General features: G+C 30.1%; 2 protein-coding genes across 5 annotated transcripts in view; both read right to left on the reverse strand.

Annotated features, from left to right (window-relative positions):
• The window catches only part of LOC117175262 (inositol-pentakisphosphate 2-kinase), a 396,916-nt gene that overhangs the window by 149,584 nt on the left and 227,595 nt on the right, over nucleotides 1-19,737 (reverse strand). The window lies entirely within an intron of this gene.
• LOC117175263 (protein BTG2-like) lies at nucleotides 9,449-16,217 on the reverse strand. The gene has a single exon (XM_033364970.1). It carries the CDS (start codon nucleotides 15,718-15,720, stop codon nucleotides 15,220-15,222), a length of 501 nt encoding a protein of 166 aa, XP_033220861.1. The 5' UTR covers nucleotides 15,721-16,217; the 3' UTR covers nucleotides 9,449-15,219.

A 19,737-nucleotide genomic window follows, 5' to 3' on the forward strand; every position in this document is an offset into this window, starting at 1 on the left:
TTTTTTTTCAATTGGTTATAAAAACACGTAAACTCAGAAGATGTGGACTGTGACTGCACCGTATATCTAGTCGGGAGTGGTGCTGACTGAAAACAGATGATTCGGAGCGATTCGCGCGCCATCTGTTGGTCATTCTAAGGACTTATTGAACTACCCTCGTAATTCATCTCTTTATATAGAAATTTCATCTCTTTATTTAAAAATTTAACTGCCTGCTTAAATACTTAAGACTTTAATTACTTGGTTCAAAGTTGAACTGCTTTTTTAAGAATTCATTGTTTACTTTTTCTCATTTTTCCATTTAAATTAATAAAACCCAATAAGAAAATCCAACTTTTTTTGGTTGAAAGTCCATTCTTTTCCGGAGAAAGGCCTACTATTCAATTTTTGGTTAAAAATTGAATTATTTTGTTCGAAATTTTATTTTTTGGTTAAAAATCGAATTAGCTTTGTGAAAACTCAAGAATTTTGTTATAGCCATACTTCTTGGTATATTATTGTACATTCGTTAGTTTGGTTAAAAATTCATCTCTTTCAGTAAAGAATATTGTACTTATTTGGCTAAAAATTAAATTGTATGATTAAATATTAATTTTTTTGCAATCAATCAATTACATTTTTTGTTGAGAATTTATCTTTATCCGTTAAAAATTCAACTCTCTGGTTGGAAATTTCTTTTATTTGTTTGTTGAAAATTGATCTATTAGTTTGAGAATGTTTATAGTTGGTTGAAAATTATTATTTGGTTTTTTGGTATATCCTGTTTCGTTTAAAATTCATATTTTTGAGTTAAAAATTCCACTGGTTGTAAGAAACTTCGTATTTTTGATTTTCAAAATCAACCATTTCTGTAAAAATCGACTTTTTGTGTGTGCAAATTCAGCTATTTTGTACCAAGTTCATCCCTTTTGGTTAAAAATTCCACTCTTCCGTTGAAAAATTATCTGTTTGGTAGAAAATTACTTATTATTTTGTTGAAAATAATTTTACTTAGCTAAAAATTGAACTATTCCATATTTCCTAGAAAATTCAAGCTTTTTTGTTTAAAATTCGCCTTTTTGGTTCATTTCAATCTTTCTTTAACTTATAAAATTTTTTAATTAAATATCAACAATTACGTTTGTCGTTGACAAACTATTCAATTTTAGGTTCAATTTGTCTTTTTTAAATTAAAATTTAACAACTATTTGGTTAAAAATAATCCGTTTTTCATGAAAAGTCACTCTTTTGTTAAAAATTCGACTTTACAATTTTGAAAATTCCTCTATTATGGTCGAAAATTTTTATTTATCAAAAAATTCGTCTTTCAGTTTGACAATTATACATTTTTTTTCTTTGACGGAAAAGTTTTTATTTGGTTGAAAATTTGTCTTAATTTTTTTTTTTGAATTATCAACAATTAAAATTTTTGTTGATAATTTATTTTTTCGGTTAAAAATGCAACCACTTGTTTGAACTGCTGTGTTAAATAGTCATTGCTTTGGTTAAAGACTCCTAATTTTAATTGAAAAATAATCCTTTTGGTTGAAAATTTAATTATTATTCTTGAAAAATGATTTTCTTTTGAAAATTAGTTTTCTTAAAAGAAAATTTAACTACTCAATTTTTGATCACCCTTGACTCTTTTTACTTTAAGATTGATCGCTTTAGTTGAAAATTTATCTCATAGGTTTTTTGGTTGAAAATCATTTTTCTTAACTGAAAATTTAATTATGTATTGCATTTTAGGTTCAAGATTGATCTTTTTTGATTAAAGATCCAACTATTTGGTTAAAAAATCCGTTTTTATTCAAAAATCATAATTTTAGTTAAAACTTCATCCTTTTATTTAAAAATTTATTGTTTTTCGTTGAAAATTCATATTGTTGTATTAAAAATTAAACTGCTTTGAAGAAAATTCGTCTTTTTGATTTTCGAATTCAGCTATTTTGTACTAAGTTCATCCCTTCTGGTCAAAAATTTATTTTTATACTGTTGAAAACCAGTTTTCTTAGCTGAAAATTTAACTATTCCATTTTGGATTCGAAATTTATCCTTTTTAATTGAAGATTTAACTATTCTATTTTTGTTTAAAAATTTAGGCTTTTTTGTAGAAAATTCATGTTAATGGTCAATTTCAACCTTTTTTTATTTATAAAATTTAAATCTTTTTTGGCCGAAATATCAACAATTACATTTTCCTTTGAGAATTCATCTCTTTGAGTCATAAATTTAACTACTTGGTTAAACTTTGTCAAATTTGTATTGTTTGTGTTAACGATTTATAGTTTTAGTTGAAAATTCATCTCTTTATTTAAAAATTGAACTATTTCGTTGGAAACTTTTTCTGTTAGTTAGAAATTATTTTTCTTATCTGAAAATGTAACTATTATATTTTAGGTTTAAATTTGTTATTTTTTAAATGAATATTCAACGATTTGGTTAAAAGATTATTAATTTTGATTAAAAATTCATTTTTTTGCTTGAAAATTCAACTATTTTGTTGAAACTCCTTGTTCAAATCCGGAATTTTAATTCTTTTCGAAAATTTTCCGTTTCAACTAAGAATTCGACTTTTTATAAAATTTTCTGTTCTCATTCATAATTTTTACTTTTCTCGAAAATATTCCCTTTCAGCTTTGAATTAGAAATAATTCTAATAAAAAATTCCCTGTTCCAGCTCGGAATTTATTTAAATTTTAAAAATTCCATGTTCCATGCTTCAAGTCACAATTATAATTCTTTGGAAAAATGTCTTGCTCCTTTTCGGAAATGTTCAGTGCTAACTTGGAATTTGTTAAAACTTGAAAATTCTTGGTTCCAAGTCAGAATTATTATTATTCTGGATAAATTCTGTTTCCAACTTATAAATTTTTAATAGATTGAAAATTCCCTGTTCCAATTAAAATCTAAATTATTTTCATTTTAAATTAATTTAGAATTTTTTCAAATCTTCTAAATACATATCTCTTCAACTTACTCGAATTTTTCTAAGAATAACAATTGTTCAAGTTTAATTTATACACAAAAATTCAACAATTTGACTAAAAAACTAAATTTTGTTAAATAAAACAATAAAATTGTAACGTCTTCGAAGTTTAGTTTTGAATATTTAGTTTATAATTACTGATTTTAAACGAACCGTCAGCTATTTCTAAATATTAAGTAATTATTTAATTTTTTAAATATCACTAGATCAACTAAAAACATTTGTTATCAATATTCTTCGATTTTAAACGCTTCCAATTTTTAATTGTTTTAAGTCCTTAAAACTACATTTAAAAAATCTGATAATTCAAATGTACGCTTAAAAAATAAATTCACGGCTATTTCCCAGTTTTATAAAATTTCCGGTCTGGCGGCCACTCTGTGCAATGTACAATAATCAGGGTGACCGTTTTAATCAAAGAAAAAAATGCCCAGTTTTTCCCGTTTAGCAAACATTTTTCACGGTTTTTCAAATTTAAAAATCAAACTCTGAAGCTAAAAATTTGTCCATTTGAAATAATAAAAACTGAGCTGCAAATTAAAGGAAGCAAAGTCGAGCTCTTGAATTTTAAACTTGTAAAACTGAAGTTTAAAAGTTTTTTAATTACAAATTTTTGCATTCAACTAACAACTCAATAATTTTAGACGTATAAAATAGAAGCTACTAACACTTTTCAAAATACCAATTTTGGCTTAAGTGCAGTTCAACTGTCAAATAAAATTGTTTTACATTTTATAAATCATAGAATTCGAAGATTTAGATTCAGTTCCAAAAATATAGATCCCCGTCATTATTTTCAATGTTTTAAATTTAAGAATCAGTAAATGTATTTAAATATGTTCAAAATGATATAATTTTAAGCAATTTTAAGCTAGAAATATTTTAAATTAAACGATTACATTTTTTATAAGCAGAATACTTCTTAAATTAAAAGTCATCTTTAAAAATAATTCGAATTTTTTAACAATTTCTTTGAAATCCTGTCCAATTAATAAAAATTTCCTAAAAATCTTCCTCATTCATTCTTGATAATTTTGTAAATCTTTTTAAATATTCTCTTAAAATTAATTTTCCGTACACACCCCGTTTAAATTACTTGAAATTATTTCAATATTTTAAATAAATTTTTGAATTTTTTAAAAACTTCTTAATATTTCTTTTTACGTTCCAACTATAACTCTTCAAAAGATTAAACATTCTCTATTTAAATTATAGTTAAATTATTTTAATTTTAAATAGTTTAAAAATCCTTAAAATGCTTCGAATTTTTCTTTCACAATCTTGAAACATCTCCATGTTGTTTCAGATTTTTTCAAATTAAAAATATTATTAAAATTTTTTCAAAACCTCTAAATATCTTTTAAAATTATTCAAATTGCAAATAATTTTTCAAAATAAAAAATCATTTTCGATTTTCCTAGCAATATCAAAAAATGTTATTATTCTTTTGAAGCCTGTTAAAATCCTTAAAAAGCTTCTAAATTTTATATTCAAAACCTGCCAAAATCTATGTTTGGTTTCAAATTAGGCCGTGGAATATTTGCACCAAAATTTTGATAAGAATAGCCGGTTTTTGTAGGCACAAAACTCGGAGTTTCATTGTTATTTATACATCAAAATTTAACAACTTGACTTGAAAATTAAATTTCTTTAAATAGAACAATTAAAATTGTAATATTCAAAGTTCAGTTTTGAGTATTTTATTTATTATCACTGATTTTAAATGTAGAAACAGATATTTCTAAATATTAAGTAATTGTTCTTTTTCTCAATTGAAAAATTGAAAATTACGTGGTTTAAAATGGAATGTTTTAAACTAAAATTAAATATTATTCAAAAGTTATTTTAAAACATAAAATAGTTTATAAAGTTTCAATAGGGCGTTTACATTTGTTTAAAACTTTCCAATTGAAAGAGTTTAATTTTTAACGTTAAAATTCACCGTTGATCAACTAAAAATTTAAATTATATAAATTTTGATTTCGGATAAGAACATTGACATCCACACCCACTTGGGTTAGGTAGTTCAGGATACAAAATCACCACGGAAAAACAACTCATTAACATTAAATCGATTCGTGATAATAAGATTTTTTTTAAAATTCGGTTCCAAATTTGCCGCCCGGGGCACTGGCCATGTTGCCAAATTAAACAAAATTTAGCCAGAAATGTTTGTAAATGAATTTCAAAGAGATTCACGAAGCCAAATTGTTCAAAATAATTTGTTTAAACAAATAGTTTGAACGATTTTTGTTTGCAAAACTAATGGCAAACTTTAAATTAGCGCACGAAAAACCGCTTTAGTTAACAAATGTTGTATTTGTATTATTATTCATTTTCTTATAGGAAAAAAGCCTTATTAAGATTTAATATATGTTATACCAAATTAATTATTTAGTCATATGGTTGTAACAAATTGTATTTTAAATATAAAATATACTGCTTCGGTAATATTTTTCCAATGGAATTCGATTTTAGAATTTATTTTGCAAAAAAAATTAAAATTTGCAATACTTTAATTAAACAAAATATTTTATCATAAAATATGCATTTAAAATCTTGTATTTTTAAAATGTGCACAGAACGTGAATCACCTTTTAAGCATGAGATTCAAAGAAAATCATTTAGTTAAAATTTAGAAATAAAATAAATTGTTCAGCGTAAAGCTACGACTAAAATAACATTTTACTAAATAAATACCAGGATAAAATATTTGATACTTTATCGATATAAAGCTAGTATGTAAAAAATTATTAGCGCGTTATACTTAATAATTTTATTATTTAATGCTAGTATTTATTAAGTAACGGGAGGCATTTGAATTTTGAGATTAGAGTTTCAGTCCAACAGTGTTAATGAATTAATAAGCTTCCTGAATATTTCTAAGCTAGGAAATAATTAAATGCAATCGTTGACATAACGTGAAAAATAAAAATATTCTTAAAAATCATAAATTCTCTTAAATTATTTTAAATTTGGTCATATTCTCGGTATGATTTTTAACAATATATTTATTTTTCACGTTATGTCAAGTGTCAACGATTGCATTTCATTATTTTCTAGCTCAGACATATTCAGGAATTACAGTGTTTCATATACAAATTTAAAATTTTCAAATGTATTAATTTATTTCAAAAAAAAGTATTTTTTTCCTACCTTAAAAGATAACTCTTTAACAAAATACTGGAATTTTCAACAAAATAATTGAATTTTTAATATAATAGTTAAATATTCAACCTAAAAAGACAAATAACCAAAAAAATGGTCATAGTTTATATTTTAATAAAAAAAAGAATGAAATTTATATTTATACAACAAAAGAAGAGAATTTTAAAACCAAAAAGACGAGTATCCAACAAATAAAGATTTTTTACTCTATAAATAAATAAAGTTTATCTAAATTATTGAACCTTCAAATCAGAAGACAAATTTTCTTTATAAAAATTCAATTTTCAAACCAAAAATATGACTGCTCAATTGTAACTTAATTTTCCACGAAACTGATGCATTTTTACGCAAAAAAAGGAAATTTAAAACTAAAAAATATCAATGATAAAAAAAGGAAAAGTTCCATTTTCGGTTAAAAAATGAATTCTAAACAAAAAAAAAAGTATTTTCCACTGAACAGTTACATTTTCAACCAGTCATAAGCCTTCAATAAAAAATTACACAATGTAGTTTAACTTTGACCCAAGAAGTTGATGTTTCAATTAAAAAAGATTAATTTAAAACAAGATAATCAAACTTTTAACCAACGAGATAACTTTTCAACTTAAAATATAAATCTTTAACAAAAAAAGTAATTTCTTAAGAAAGCGATTGATCCAAATCTTTTAAACAAATTAGTTGAACTTTCAAGCAAAGAAGAACGATTTTTAACCAGAAAGTTGCATTTTCATACAAAAAATGAAATTTCTTCTATAACAGATGAAGTTTCAAATCAAAAAGATAAAGTTTCAAAAAATAGTTGAATTTTCTGTAGGAAAAGATTTAGGTCGAGGTTTTACGATCAAAGTATGGATTTTTTAACAAGAAATAATTTTCTACCAAACATGAAGTGATTCTTAACGAAATTGTAGATCATTTCTGGGATGACAATTCTGGTAAATACATCTTTTTTCGTATCCTACATTTGACCACAAAATGGAACTTTGTTTTTTCATTATTTTTTCTGCAATTTAAAATTGAATTTTCGTTTTTCCAAGAAAATCCAAAAATTTGTTATGATAATCTTGTAGGGCTTTCAAAAACCAATGTTTTTCTTCCCTTGACTTTTTTTCATATCATGCGTTTTTTGGCTTAAAATTTTGATTTTCGGTTGATTTAAAAAATTTTGAAAATGCTATAATTCTGAGAATTTTTTTTATCAAAAAAAGTCATTAGGATAAATTGTTTGTGCTGTTCAATACTATAAATATCCGTACATAAAATTTTCAAATTCAGAAAAAAGTGTTCTCAAAAATTTTCAATATGCGCTCAATTTTTGAATTTTTATCAAAAATGGCTGGTTAATGCTCTAGTCCTTTTTTTAGGACCTAAAAAAAATGTACCAAAGATGGATTTGATCCGTTCATTTTTTCGAGTTATCATTTTTCGTGTTGAAAAACAATGGTGTCAAATTTCGGACAATTCTAATACTTTCTCAAACATAAATGATAAGAATATAAAAAATTGAATTTTCAATCAAAAAGAATGACTTTCACAAAATTGTTGAATTCTCTAGCAAATAGTTGCATTTTCATAAAAAAATATGAAATTTATCTTAAAGAAGAAGCGCTTTTTATTACAAAAAAAGTTAAATTTTTAACCAGACATAAGCCTATAATAAAAAAAATTCACAATGCAGTTTAAATCAAAAAGATAAATTTTCAAAAAATAGTTGAATTTTCTGTTGAAAAAGATTTAGGTCGAGTTTTCACGATCAAAGTAAGAATTTTTCAACAAGGAACAATTTTCTACCAAAAAAATTGAATTTTCAATTCAAAAAGACGCATTTTTAATAAAATTGTTGAATTCACTAGCAAATAGTTGCATTTTTATTAAAAAAATATATAATTTATCTTAAAGCAGAATTTTTTCTTACAGAAAAGATTTCAGTTAGTAAAATCAAAAATTGAATTTTTGTAACAAAAAAATAAGTTTCTACGAAAAAATTGGATTTTCGATCGAATTTTTCAACCAAAAAGGATGAATTCTCAACAAAATAGTTAAATTCTCTACCAAATAGTTGCATTTTTATCCAGAAAAGATCAATTTTGTACTAAAACAGATGAATTTGTAATAAAACACAAATTTTTTTTTATAAGTGAAACTTTCATCCAGAAAATATTTCATTTCATTTTTCAACACTAAAATATAAATTTTCAACAAAAAGTAAATTTTCTACGAAATAGTTAAGTTTTCAAGAAAATAGTATAATAGCTTAATTCTTAACCAGACAGTTGCATTTTTATAAAAAAAAAATTTTATTTCTGCTAAAGCAGGTAAACTTTAAAATAAAAAAGACAAATTTTCAAAAAGAGTTGAATTTTCAACCGAAAAGTTAACGAAAAAATGCAATTTTCTATTAATTAAAAGAAATCCTGAAATGCTCAGATAATTTATTTCTTCGTTATATTCTCATTCTCGTTCTCAAAGTAATATAACCGACTCAGAACTCTAACTATGTCACAAACTCTTAAATTCTATATGACTTATCTAGTTCATAACACGAAATCTTAAATTTCCCAAAAGGGTTATACAATTAAGTGTAAAAAAAACTTGTTTTCGCGACATTTTGTTTTAAAAAAATGTTTAAACATTTTGGCTTCGTGAGTCTTTTGTAATTCAATTACAAACATTCCTGCTGAATTTTGTTTGATTTGGTTAAGATTTGCGACTTGTAGGTGGTTTTGAACGAAATTATCACTAAATCCTCAATGTGCGCCTGACCCTGAGTGTTGTTCTGCATTCTCTAAATTAAAATCTAGACTACTCAGATAATTATCCAACTGATATGGATGTAAATGAAGAGCTGGAATTAAAGTGATTTTTCCTCCACGCAGTTGCAGTTACAGCACTCTTCCATCTCATTTTTTTTTTTCTAGGTCATAGAAATGCCCCGCTGGAAAGATAAGTCTCGAACGGCTAAATCACCTGAATATCCAATTACCCGTGGCACGATCTCTATCTTACTTTCTACCTTAGGACGAGAAGTAATCAGTAAAAAGACGGATGATTTATATTCTTGAAATTTCATAAGCACGAGGCCTTTGTTTTTATTAATATCTCTGTACAAAAACAGTCGAAAAAATTATAGATTTTCTTTCGTTAAAGATTCAATTTTTTCGAGCTCACGGCATATATACAAGCGGGAAATCATAATAGAATATCGTTTAACCTAAAACTAAACATAATTATACATTGATACATAATAGATATAATTATAGCATTATTATAGTAATAGTAATCTACGAGAGTCTAGGGATTTTGTATTGTACGTGTCTTCATGTCAGTGTCTGTTTTCAAAAAGCGCAATCTACAAAACGATCAACTAATCCATTGATCCTTTCTCAAAATTGTCCTTTTCTTCTTCTTCGTTTTGCGTATTCATGTGTTTCAAAGTTTAGAAATTCCTCAGAAAATTTTACGGATAAACTCAGGAATTTCTATCCCGTTTGTGTCACCATACTAAACGGATTTATACAGAATTCGTCTCGCAATAACGTACAAATCAGTGTAAACTTTTTAATGGAAAGGTTGGCTCGATTCGGATTTTTTTTTGGTCTCAGACTTGGTCACTCGACAGTCGAATCTAACGATAATTACAAGCAAAGTAACGTCACATTGGGATAATCATTTGCAAACAATGTTCGCGACCTTTTCAATCCGAATCCAACATTCCTCTTCATTCCACGATCTCTCGCTGACTACGCTCTCAACTATGAACTCTGCATTCCACTTTGCCAACTAAAGTCATAAACCTGCTTTAAAAATACACCAAAAAAAGGATCAGGACAATCATCAACACTCAAAATATGTCTCAAGGCCCAAAATTAATTTTTTTTTTTCAAAGTACAACTTCAACTGCCGTCCTGGTGAAGAAAATGATCAATCTTATCTGTTTTTCATATTGATGCAGATATCAACAGAATCATCCAAGAATCTATCAGTCCTTTCTTTCTTTATATTGATGCAGATTTTCGTATCAATTGAACCATGAAAAAACACCTTCAAACTGACTCTGATGATAAATTGTTATCTAAATTTTGCTATAAAAAATCATTCTTATGGCAAAATGTAGATAGCAAAACTCTCTTCACCAGTACGGCAGAATATTAAACCTTTCGAGATATTTGAAAAGCATGTCAACATTCGACTGATTTTAATTTTCTGTACAATTTTGAATCCAGCCAAAAGTTTCAAAAAGACGAGGATTTGAATTGGCAAATTGTGAATGCGGATTTCAGAGCAAGAGCAAGCTCACTATATTTTCTTTTTCTCCACCCTTTCGCCCTTCCTATCACTCACGAAAATTCTCTCAGTTATCATCGTTCTCTGCTTGAATCAATACGACGGATCTACAATTCTTGATACTCGAAAAGCAGAAAGTTTTGACCTCTTGTTTCATTTCTCCGCGCCTGAGTTCCGATTTATCATTCGCTTTTTCTAATAATGCACTCTTTCATGGAGGGCCCGAGGAGAAAGGAAAAAAAGATTAAAAAAGAAAAGAAGGCAAAGATTCAATTTATCTTGAAAGAGATAAAGCCATCACGAGCCTCTGTAACACAGAGACGTGAAAATATTTTAATTTTTTCTTTTAAATTTACAAATTCTCTTTTTCGAGGACATTTCTCTCAACTACTTTTTCTTCCCTCTTTCCGTCCTTTCTTTCCCGTCCTTACATCCATTCGTCCAAAGAGACATACTCATCCTCAACGCGCTCGCACGAAACTTTTTTTTTATATATATCATTTATCTTGATTTTGTCTCGATTTATTTAAAAAAATACTGAATTAACCAAGCTAAAATCACAGACGTGCTGGCCGCCTACCAGCGGGTTTGTACAAATTCTTCCTGAAGGACTCTAATTATGTTACAACGTGTATGTATATAGATATATAGATATAGGTATGTATATATAATGTATATATATTTATAATAATTACAATTCGTTCGAAAAATTCATATGCTCGCATTTATGTAACATATCATTTATATGCAACTCTTAATACGCGTGAATAATGTGTAGGTGGGACGCGCGTATAATTAGTGTGTAAAAAATAACAAAAGATACAATAAAATAAGGACGAAAAAAAACGTACTCAAATTGACAAAATGCGAGTAGAAAATCAAAAAATGCTCTTTGAAGATCCTTCTCTCCTTCCTCGTTTAAGATCGCGATACAAAAACAGAGCAAGCAGAGAGAAATCTTACTTTTTCAGGTATGTCTTATTATTGCGCATCACATTTTTTTGTGCGCTCGCTGTGCTCGAAATCGTTCAAATGGAAAGTGATGAACAGAAATATACACATAAATAAACCCGAAGCGACGAACGGCACCATTTTTCAGTTTTTAACGCAGAGATTTTCGTTTCTTTCCACCATTTTCGTTAGTGTCTCTGTCACAGGCGGAAGCTCGGAATTATCGAAATTAAAAAGAACGCATTGCGCAAAAAATTCCCTTGGGGAATTAAAATCAAGACAAAAAAAATATTTTGAACTCAAACATCAATCGATATCAAAGTTTTCTTTTCGTCGCGGTTTCTCGTCCCCAGAGGCACCTTTTCCACCCCCACCTTTCTAATTTCGGAAATTCCGGGTTTCCGGCCCACCCTTTGTGCGCAGAGCGTTCGGAGATTTTTTTTAATCGTTCATTCTCGCTGTCAACGTTGCGAAATTAAAATCGAAAATCCCGACGTGTCACCTCGGACGCACTTCCGAAATCAGAATCACAATCCCGGATGGCCTTTGTACTATTTTTTTTTTTTCAAACACCAAAAAAATACACTCTGCATATGGTGCACTTGAAAAGTTGTTATTGTGAGAAAAAAAAACGTTCTGCGAGTGCGCCAATGTGCCGCGCTGCGGAAAAATCAGTGCAAGACAAATGCGCAGGCGTAGATCGTTAAAAACAAAAACAAATCTTGCACATGCGCACGTGCATTTTTGTCAGTGTGTGTCTCCACTTTACCGAAAATGGAGAGTTTACCAACAAAAGAGAAAGCTTTTTGCCGAGGGTATTGATTTCCGGTGCTGTGTGCGCCCGTGGCAACGAAATGAAAATGTACTTACGAATGTAAATATATATACCTTCACATACATGCATATATGTATGCGTGCGAAAATACGTGCGTGAAACGCAACGGTCAAGCAACGAGATCACGCAAAATCGATTTAATTAATTGCATTGCGGAAACATTGCCTCTGGGGGCAGGCGAATGGAGGACCAAAAAAAAAGGTTGAAACCTGTCAATTTTTGACAGATTTCTCTAAAATTTTGTTTGCATAGCGATTTTTTAAATAAATGATCATTTAAATTTAGAATTTTTTTTTTAAAAAGACGAGAAACCCTTTTCTTAATTTGTTGAAGTACTTTTTTTAAATTGAAATTTTGATGTAGGAAAAAAATTGCTTCATCTGCAAGTTGAGCGCATATTTTCAAAAAATTCTAACTTCACACATTCTTTTTTAATTTCTAAATTTATATTATTTTTCAATAACAAAATGTAAGGTCTAAGAATCGCCCAAAAAGAGAAAAAAATTAAGCCTAGCATTATTAATTTTTGCAACAAAAAAAAAAAAAGTACAATTACCAAAGTCCAAAAAATAGCATATCCTGCGCTCTTTTTTTTCAAAAAATCCAAACTAAGCCAAATATGAACCGATTTAAAAAATCTTTTTTGCCCTGTGTTTGACTTCACCCGAAGCAATTTTTCAACCGGGAAAAAAATCGATCTCGTTCTTACCACCACGTTACGTTGCGCGCTCGTAACGCACCCGCGTCTGGACATTAGGTCGTCGCATACGGAAATGACTTAACTCTCATTTTATCTCTCGTTCTCTCACACTTGCACACACCCATACACACAAATTTCCCTTTCTCTCCCTCGATTATTCTCCGTATTTCTTATTATAATCACAGACGTGGTTTACTAATTGCTACGTACAAGAGCCTTTTTTGTTCTTCAACGTCGAGCGCGATAAGTTTCCTCTCACTCTACCCAATCTTCCCTAGAGTCTGCTTTAGTCGGCAAAACTTCCGATTTCTTAAACTGTTCACTCAGAAAAAGACTTTTTGATTCAAAGAAAATTTCTTTTTAAAAAATTCTAATTGGCTTTCAAACGTAAAGTTTATTTGATCCAAAGAAATGTCTTTGGATGAAAGAAACGGTTTTTTGTTCCAATTAGAAAAAATATCTTAAGAAACCGGTTTCTTTAATTCAAGACATTTTTCTGAGCGCTCTCATCCACATTGAGAAACAGGTGTGTTATCATATTTTTACAGTAAAAAAAGAACGTCTATGGTGTTTTTTTAAAAAGATTCTATCGCTTGAAATGAATCAATCGTGGTGCAATTTTGTTTTAGTACGCGTCACTTTTGTTGTTGAAATTTAAACTTTTTTGCTGTAACGTTTGAGTTACGTTCTTTTTTTTTCTTAGCAGAAAGATGATAATGTCCATGCAACCTTGAAAGTGGCAAATCTCGAATAAAAACTTGCTTTGACTAGCTTTATGAAATATCATTGAGGAAATTGGCAAGCATCTTTCAGAAGAGAATTCTGGTGAGCTACTTGTTAGTTTTTCATTATCACTGAATTAACAACAAGTTACTAATGAAACAGTGTCAAGTTTACCAGCTTGGGCAAGCATTTTTGCTATTATTAGCAAAAAATGACTAAATCGCTGAAAGATGAGTAAACCTATTTCATCAGAAGCTTTTCATTAATTCAGATTTCGAGATGACAATCGGAAGTCTTGTAAAGCGTTAATTTATCACAATCTTTATCTCATCCTCTCACACATTTACTCTCAGTCTGTGTGTCTCTCGTTCAACCTTTCATACTCGGAACACACAAAGATGTCAAAACACCTACGAGCTTGTATTTTTCGATTTCTCTTTTCGAGTTCTTGTTCACACCTGGAGGCAAAATTACGTCATTACAGCTACATTTACAGGAAAAAAGCCTCTCTTTACATTTAATTATATATTTATTAAAAAAAGGGGGACCAGTTGATTGAACGGAAATGCAAACTTTGAATCAAGTATTGTCAACACGAAAAGAGACAATCGGTGCAACGAAACTCGCGCGTTCGTGAAAAGGTGGAAATGCTGCCGTCGCTGCAATTTCCCAATTTTAAAAATGTCGATTCTCGTTTTAAAGTCAGGAAATCGTAATTTTTACAAAATTTGACAGCAGCTAAAAAATTAATCGTTTCAAAGGATCTTACCTCGAATGAGACTCAAACCTGAAGAGTCAGTGTCCTAAAAAAAAGGACAAATTTCCATCCTGTACTTGGCACAGAAAAAAAAAACATTCACCATCAATATTTACACATTTTTTGGGACCAATTCACAAACTTACGAACTTTGCAACACCAATTTCACAAACCTGTACACACTAAGAGATCATGCACACAACCTCACACTCACCTTTTCTTTTCAATGAATCTCTCTTTCACACACACACACACACACACACACACACACACTCTCTCTCTCTCTTACCTATTTTGCCCAATTCTCCCTTCGCGAAGAAAATCACAGCTTCAAAGGATTATAATATACACAATTTTCGGCGATAAGCGCCTTACAATATACAACGTTCATATGTACATATAAACGCGCATCAATTACACACGTACGAAGCAGATTCCTGTGGATCCCGACGATCTCTGGAGACTCTAATGAATTCAAGGAAAGAGGAAGGTGAAGGCAGACAGGAGACGAAAATCACTGGTTGGGTGTCTTCTCTCTCTCTCTCTCTCTCTAGAAGGGGATTACTATTTTTCTTGGTCTTTGCACGGGATGCTGAGATCATAAAGAGTTCCGGCTTGCTCGTCTTAATCCCTCCGACGGAAGAAGGTAAGATGGTCGGTTCTTCGTCTTTGCACAAAATGCTGAGATCATTTTTTTGTATTCCTCTGACAGAAGATGATCAGCGACGAGATCGTACTGAGGATGGCGAGAAGGGAATCCGATTTTGGATCTTATCGGAGCGAAGACCGAGACGAAGTGCTTGATTCTTCGTCTCGCTTCGGAATGGAGGCGTTCAACTGGAAACGAAAGCGGCGATTTGCTCGCTAAATTGCGGATGCTCCAAGAGGAGAGAGTCTTTGCAGCTCTCAAACTGCTGTTGGTGCTGGTGATGTTGGTGTTGGAGATGTTCCTGAAACTGGCTCTCCTCCGGATCACTGGACTTTTCGTAAAGAACACAGATGGATCCGTTCTCACCGATCCTGTAGGAGACTTCAGCGGGGTCAATCCACATCGTGAACTCCGAGGGGAAGAGACTGTGGAGCACGGTGGGCAGGAGGCCAACATTTGCGCCTGCTTGGGCTATCACAGGGTCCATCTTGCCGTTGATTCTTATACAGCGGTAGCCCGATCCTCGGTTGGGTCGGTCGGGGAACCAGTGGTCCCTGTATCGTCGCTTGAGAACCTCTGTCAGTGAGCTCTTGAACAACTCCAATTGCCGTTCTGTCACTTGGCCTGTCTGAATGCGCAGCAGATCCACTAGAAAATCTGCTGCTGAAACGATTTCCAGCCTCATGGTGAGTGGTCTTGAGGGGAACAGGGTGAAGAGTTTAGCTGCCTCTGAAGGAATAATCCCGTCTTCCGCCACCTTCAGGGTTCTTCTTCGCCGCGCCTAGAATGGGTCACGGCGAGCAGTCAGGAACTTTCGAAACTCTCTTGCTCTCGACAAAATGGCGCCGCCACGTCGTAACGGACCGATAGACTCTCGAGCGTCTCCACTCCAGCTCTGCCCACTTTTTTCCTCGCGTAGACGTTCCCGCAAACTGGTTTACGATCGATTTTGAATTTGTATCGAAGACCAAAAACACTTGTCACCACAACTTTTTCAAATTTACTCTGCCTTCTCACGTCAATTTCTCAAACTTTCCCGCGTGTCAAAGTCTAGCTCAAAACTAACCGTTTTCAACTCCGAACCGATTTTTTCTTTTTCACGCGAAACGGTTTATAAACAGTCCTACTCACGACGGAGAAGCACACCCTCCGGCAGGCGATGACTTTCTAAAGGCAACGGAGCTCGGCTGCGTCGGGGAAGCTTCGCCTCTTTGTTCGAGGCGGAAGAGTGGGGCGGGTGGGGATTAATGAGAGGGCCAATGGGAGCGGGTCGTGACCAGCCAGATGCGCGATCACTGATGCGCAGTAGCAGACACTGCCGCAGCTGCGTCCCGAATCGCTATAGCTTTTTTACGACAGTGGCTCCCAATCCGCGGATCTCGGGTTGGGTAATAATAAAAAACAACGTGCGTCACGCCACTCGAGGACAACGTTCGACTATGAATATTGGACGATTCGCTGTATTGGTGGAATCGACTGGTCTGAGCTGGAGAACTCACGCGTAACGCAAGCACAACGTCAACAAATTTCACTGTTTTATTTCAACATTACATTAAGTCAACTACATTTTTGCGTTATTTTCTAGGCTTTTGGGTTAAAAAATCGGAATTTAAATGGGAAAACTGCTCAGCTGTTTAATCGAATTGAATATAATGGAATTATAGATGTTCAAAATCCCTTAAAATTACTCAAGTCTTCGGAAATATTATCCCTCAATTCTTGGAAGTAAATTCTTTGAAATTTCTTGAATCCTTTGACATCTTAAAAAAAAATTCGATTCTGGTAAATACATTTTTTGAAATTTGATTAAAATATTATAAAATATATTGGAGTTCCCTGAAAATTTCGGGAAATTCCTTAAAATTTCTTTGATCCCTTGAAGATCCTTTGAAGGTTCTGAAGATTGATGGAAATTTCTGTGAAAATCTTTTGAAGATTCTTTGAAGAACCTGAAGATTTCTAGATATTCCAAAAAATTTCTTGAATCTTTTGAAATATTTCTAAATCTCTCACTTCTTGTAAATAAATTCTTTGAATTTTCATGAAAATATTATAAAATCTCTTGAAATCCCCTGCAGTTACTTGTCTTGTCAATCAATTCTCAACAATTTCATTAAAATATTATAAAATCTTGGAATTCCCTGAGGATTTTAAAAATTCTTTAAAATGGTCTTGAATCCTTCAAAATATTTGGAAAATCCCCACTTCTTGTTAATAAATCCTTTGAAATTTTATTAAAATATTATAAAATGTCTTGAAATCCCCGAAATTTATATGAAATTTAATCATATTTCTTGAAATCCCTTAATTCTTGTGAATAAATTCTTTTTAGTTTTATTAAAGTATTCTGCAATATCTTGAAATCTCCTAAAGATTTCTTAAAAAGGCTTGAAATTTGTTGAATCATTTGAAATCCTTTGAAAACTTTTGGTATTTATTGAAATCTCTTAAGTTTTAAGGATACATTCTTTAAAATCCCATTCTTTTCTAAAAATTCATCAATTCTTACGAATAAATTATTTTTAAATTCATTAAAATATTATAAAATTTATTGAAATATTTTTAAATTACATGAAAGCAAATGATGTTTCTTGAAATCCCTTGAAGTTTCCTAAATCCTTTGAAATCCCTTGAAATTCCTCAATTCTCTTAAATAAATTCTCTAAGATATTCAAATATTATAAAATATCGTGGAATTCCCTGAAGATTTCCAGAAATTCAATTTGATTAAAATATTATAAAATATATTGGAATTCCCTGAAGATTTCTTGAAATCTGATGATATATCAGAGAAATCCCATGAAATTTTGTTCTTTTCTTGAAATCCCTCAATTTTTATGAGTAAATCCTTTAAAATTTCCTGAATCCTTTGAAAACCATTGAAATCCTTTGTCATCCAACAATTCTTGTTAATAAATTCTTTGAAATTTTATTAAAATATTATAAAATATCTGGAAATCTCCTAAAGATTTCTTAAAATCCCTTGAAATTTTTGAAATCCTTTGAAATCTTTTGGAATTCCTTAAAATCCTTTCAAATCCTACAATCCTTGTGAATAAAGCCTCTAAAATTGTATAAAATATCTTGAAATCTCCTAAAGATTTCTTAAAAATCCTTAACATGTTTCAATCCTTTGAAATCTCACAATTCTTTGAATTGTGAAATTTTGAATTGTCCTTTGAAATTTTTTAAAATCCCTTAAAAATTCCTTTCAATTGTTTAAAATAATTCGAAATCTATATAGCTCTACTCCTTTTAATCTTCTATAAAATATCATAAACCCTTTGGAATTCTTTCAAATCTTTCATATTAAAAAAAAATTGGAAATGCCTTGAATTATTTGAAAATGTCTTCAAATCATTTAAATCTTTTGAAATTCCTTAATTCTTCTGAATAAATTTTTGAAAATTTAATTAAAATGTGATAAAATATCTCAAACCTCCTGAAGTTACAAAAAATGAAATGGTATTTCTCGAAATCCTATGAAATCTTTGGAAATCCTGAGAAATTGATTTAAATACTTTACTGAGAGCTTTTAAGCCCCCTTAAAATCACAAAAATTCTGGAAAACACGAAAATATGTTAAAATCTTTTGAAATCTTTAAAATTTAATTTATAATGTTTCGAATTACATTTTTTTAGACCCACTCAAATCGTTAAATTCCCTGAAATAGATTAAATCCTTTGCAATCTATTTTAAAATCCCTTAAAATGTTGTGAAGCTCTTGAAACTTCTTTGTAATTCTTTAAATAATTTTTGAGATAGAAAAGTCAACTTTCTTAATTGAAAGTTCATTTCTCTTGTTTGAAAAACAACTTTTTTCGAAAATGAAGCTTTTCGGGTTGAAAATTGAAGTTTTCTAAAAAATTAATCTGCTGGACTACAAGATTGAACAATCTGGTTGAAAGGGTAGACCTTAATTAAGCGTGACGTGTAATAATATTTAAATAGTTGTAAAGTGCAATTTTCCAAAATTGTTTTATAAATAATATAGTACGACCTATTTATTTATATTTATTACTTATTTAAATTAAAAATATCCCATAATTTAAAACATGGCTTTGAATTAAGGGCAATAAATGTTATTTTTTACGAATAAAACAAAAAATATTCGTCTTGTTATCAAATTGCCTGCGGAAATTTTGTAAATTTTTTGTAGCGATCTTTGATGAAAAAAAATCAAATTTGAAATGTTTGAAGTTCAAATTTAACTATATATTTAGGTAAGTAAAATTCCTTACCAAAGAGTTTGCTAATATTTCATAAACAGTAACTGAAGCTTACCTAAAACAGAAAAGAAAGTACTTCATTAGAACGTATTGGATATTAAATTTAAATAATTTTTTCCTTCAAGAAATTAAGTTTCCTAATTTAAATTGTAAACAGGGAGTCCCGCGAGTTAGAGATGAGTAGAGCAAACAAAAAATAAGTCGAAAAGTCCCAGATATTTTTTGGGTCCAATTCGTATGTTGGGACTTACAGGGATTTAAAATTAAATGCAGTTGAACCGCTTTTGTGACATGCAATTTCGAAGTTCTGTAAGTCCCAACATACGCATCGAATCCAAAAAGTTTATTGGTCTTTACGACTTATTTTTGGTTTGTTCTACCCATCCCTATAGGGATAAGGAAAACTCGCGGGACAACCTGCGAATCGAAATTAATTCAGTGAAAATTTTTTTAATAAATTCAGTAAACAATT

Source organism: Belonocnema kinseyi, chromosome 6, assembly GCF_010883055.1.
Source record: "Belonocnema kinseyi isolate 2016_QV_RU_SX_M_011 chromosome 6, B_treatae_v1, whole genome shotgun sequence".
In the NCBI taxonomy this organism is placed as follows: Eukaryota; Metazoa; Arthropoda; class Insecta; order Hymenoptera; family Cynipidae; genus Belonocnema; species Belonocnema kinseyi.

Excerpts from the sequence above, each read along its gene's own strand:
- LOC117175263 (XM_033364970.1), bottom strand. The coding sequence starts at position 15,720 with ATGAGGCTGGAAATCGTTTCAGCAGCAGATTTTCTAGTGGATCTGCTG.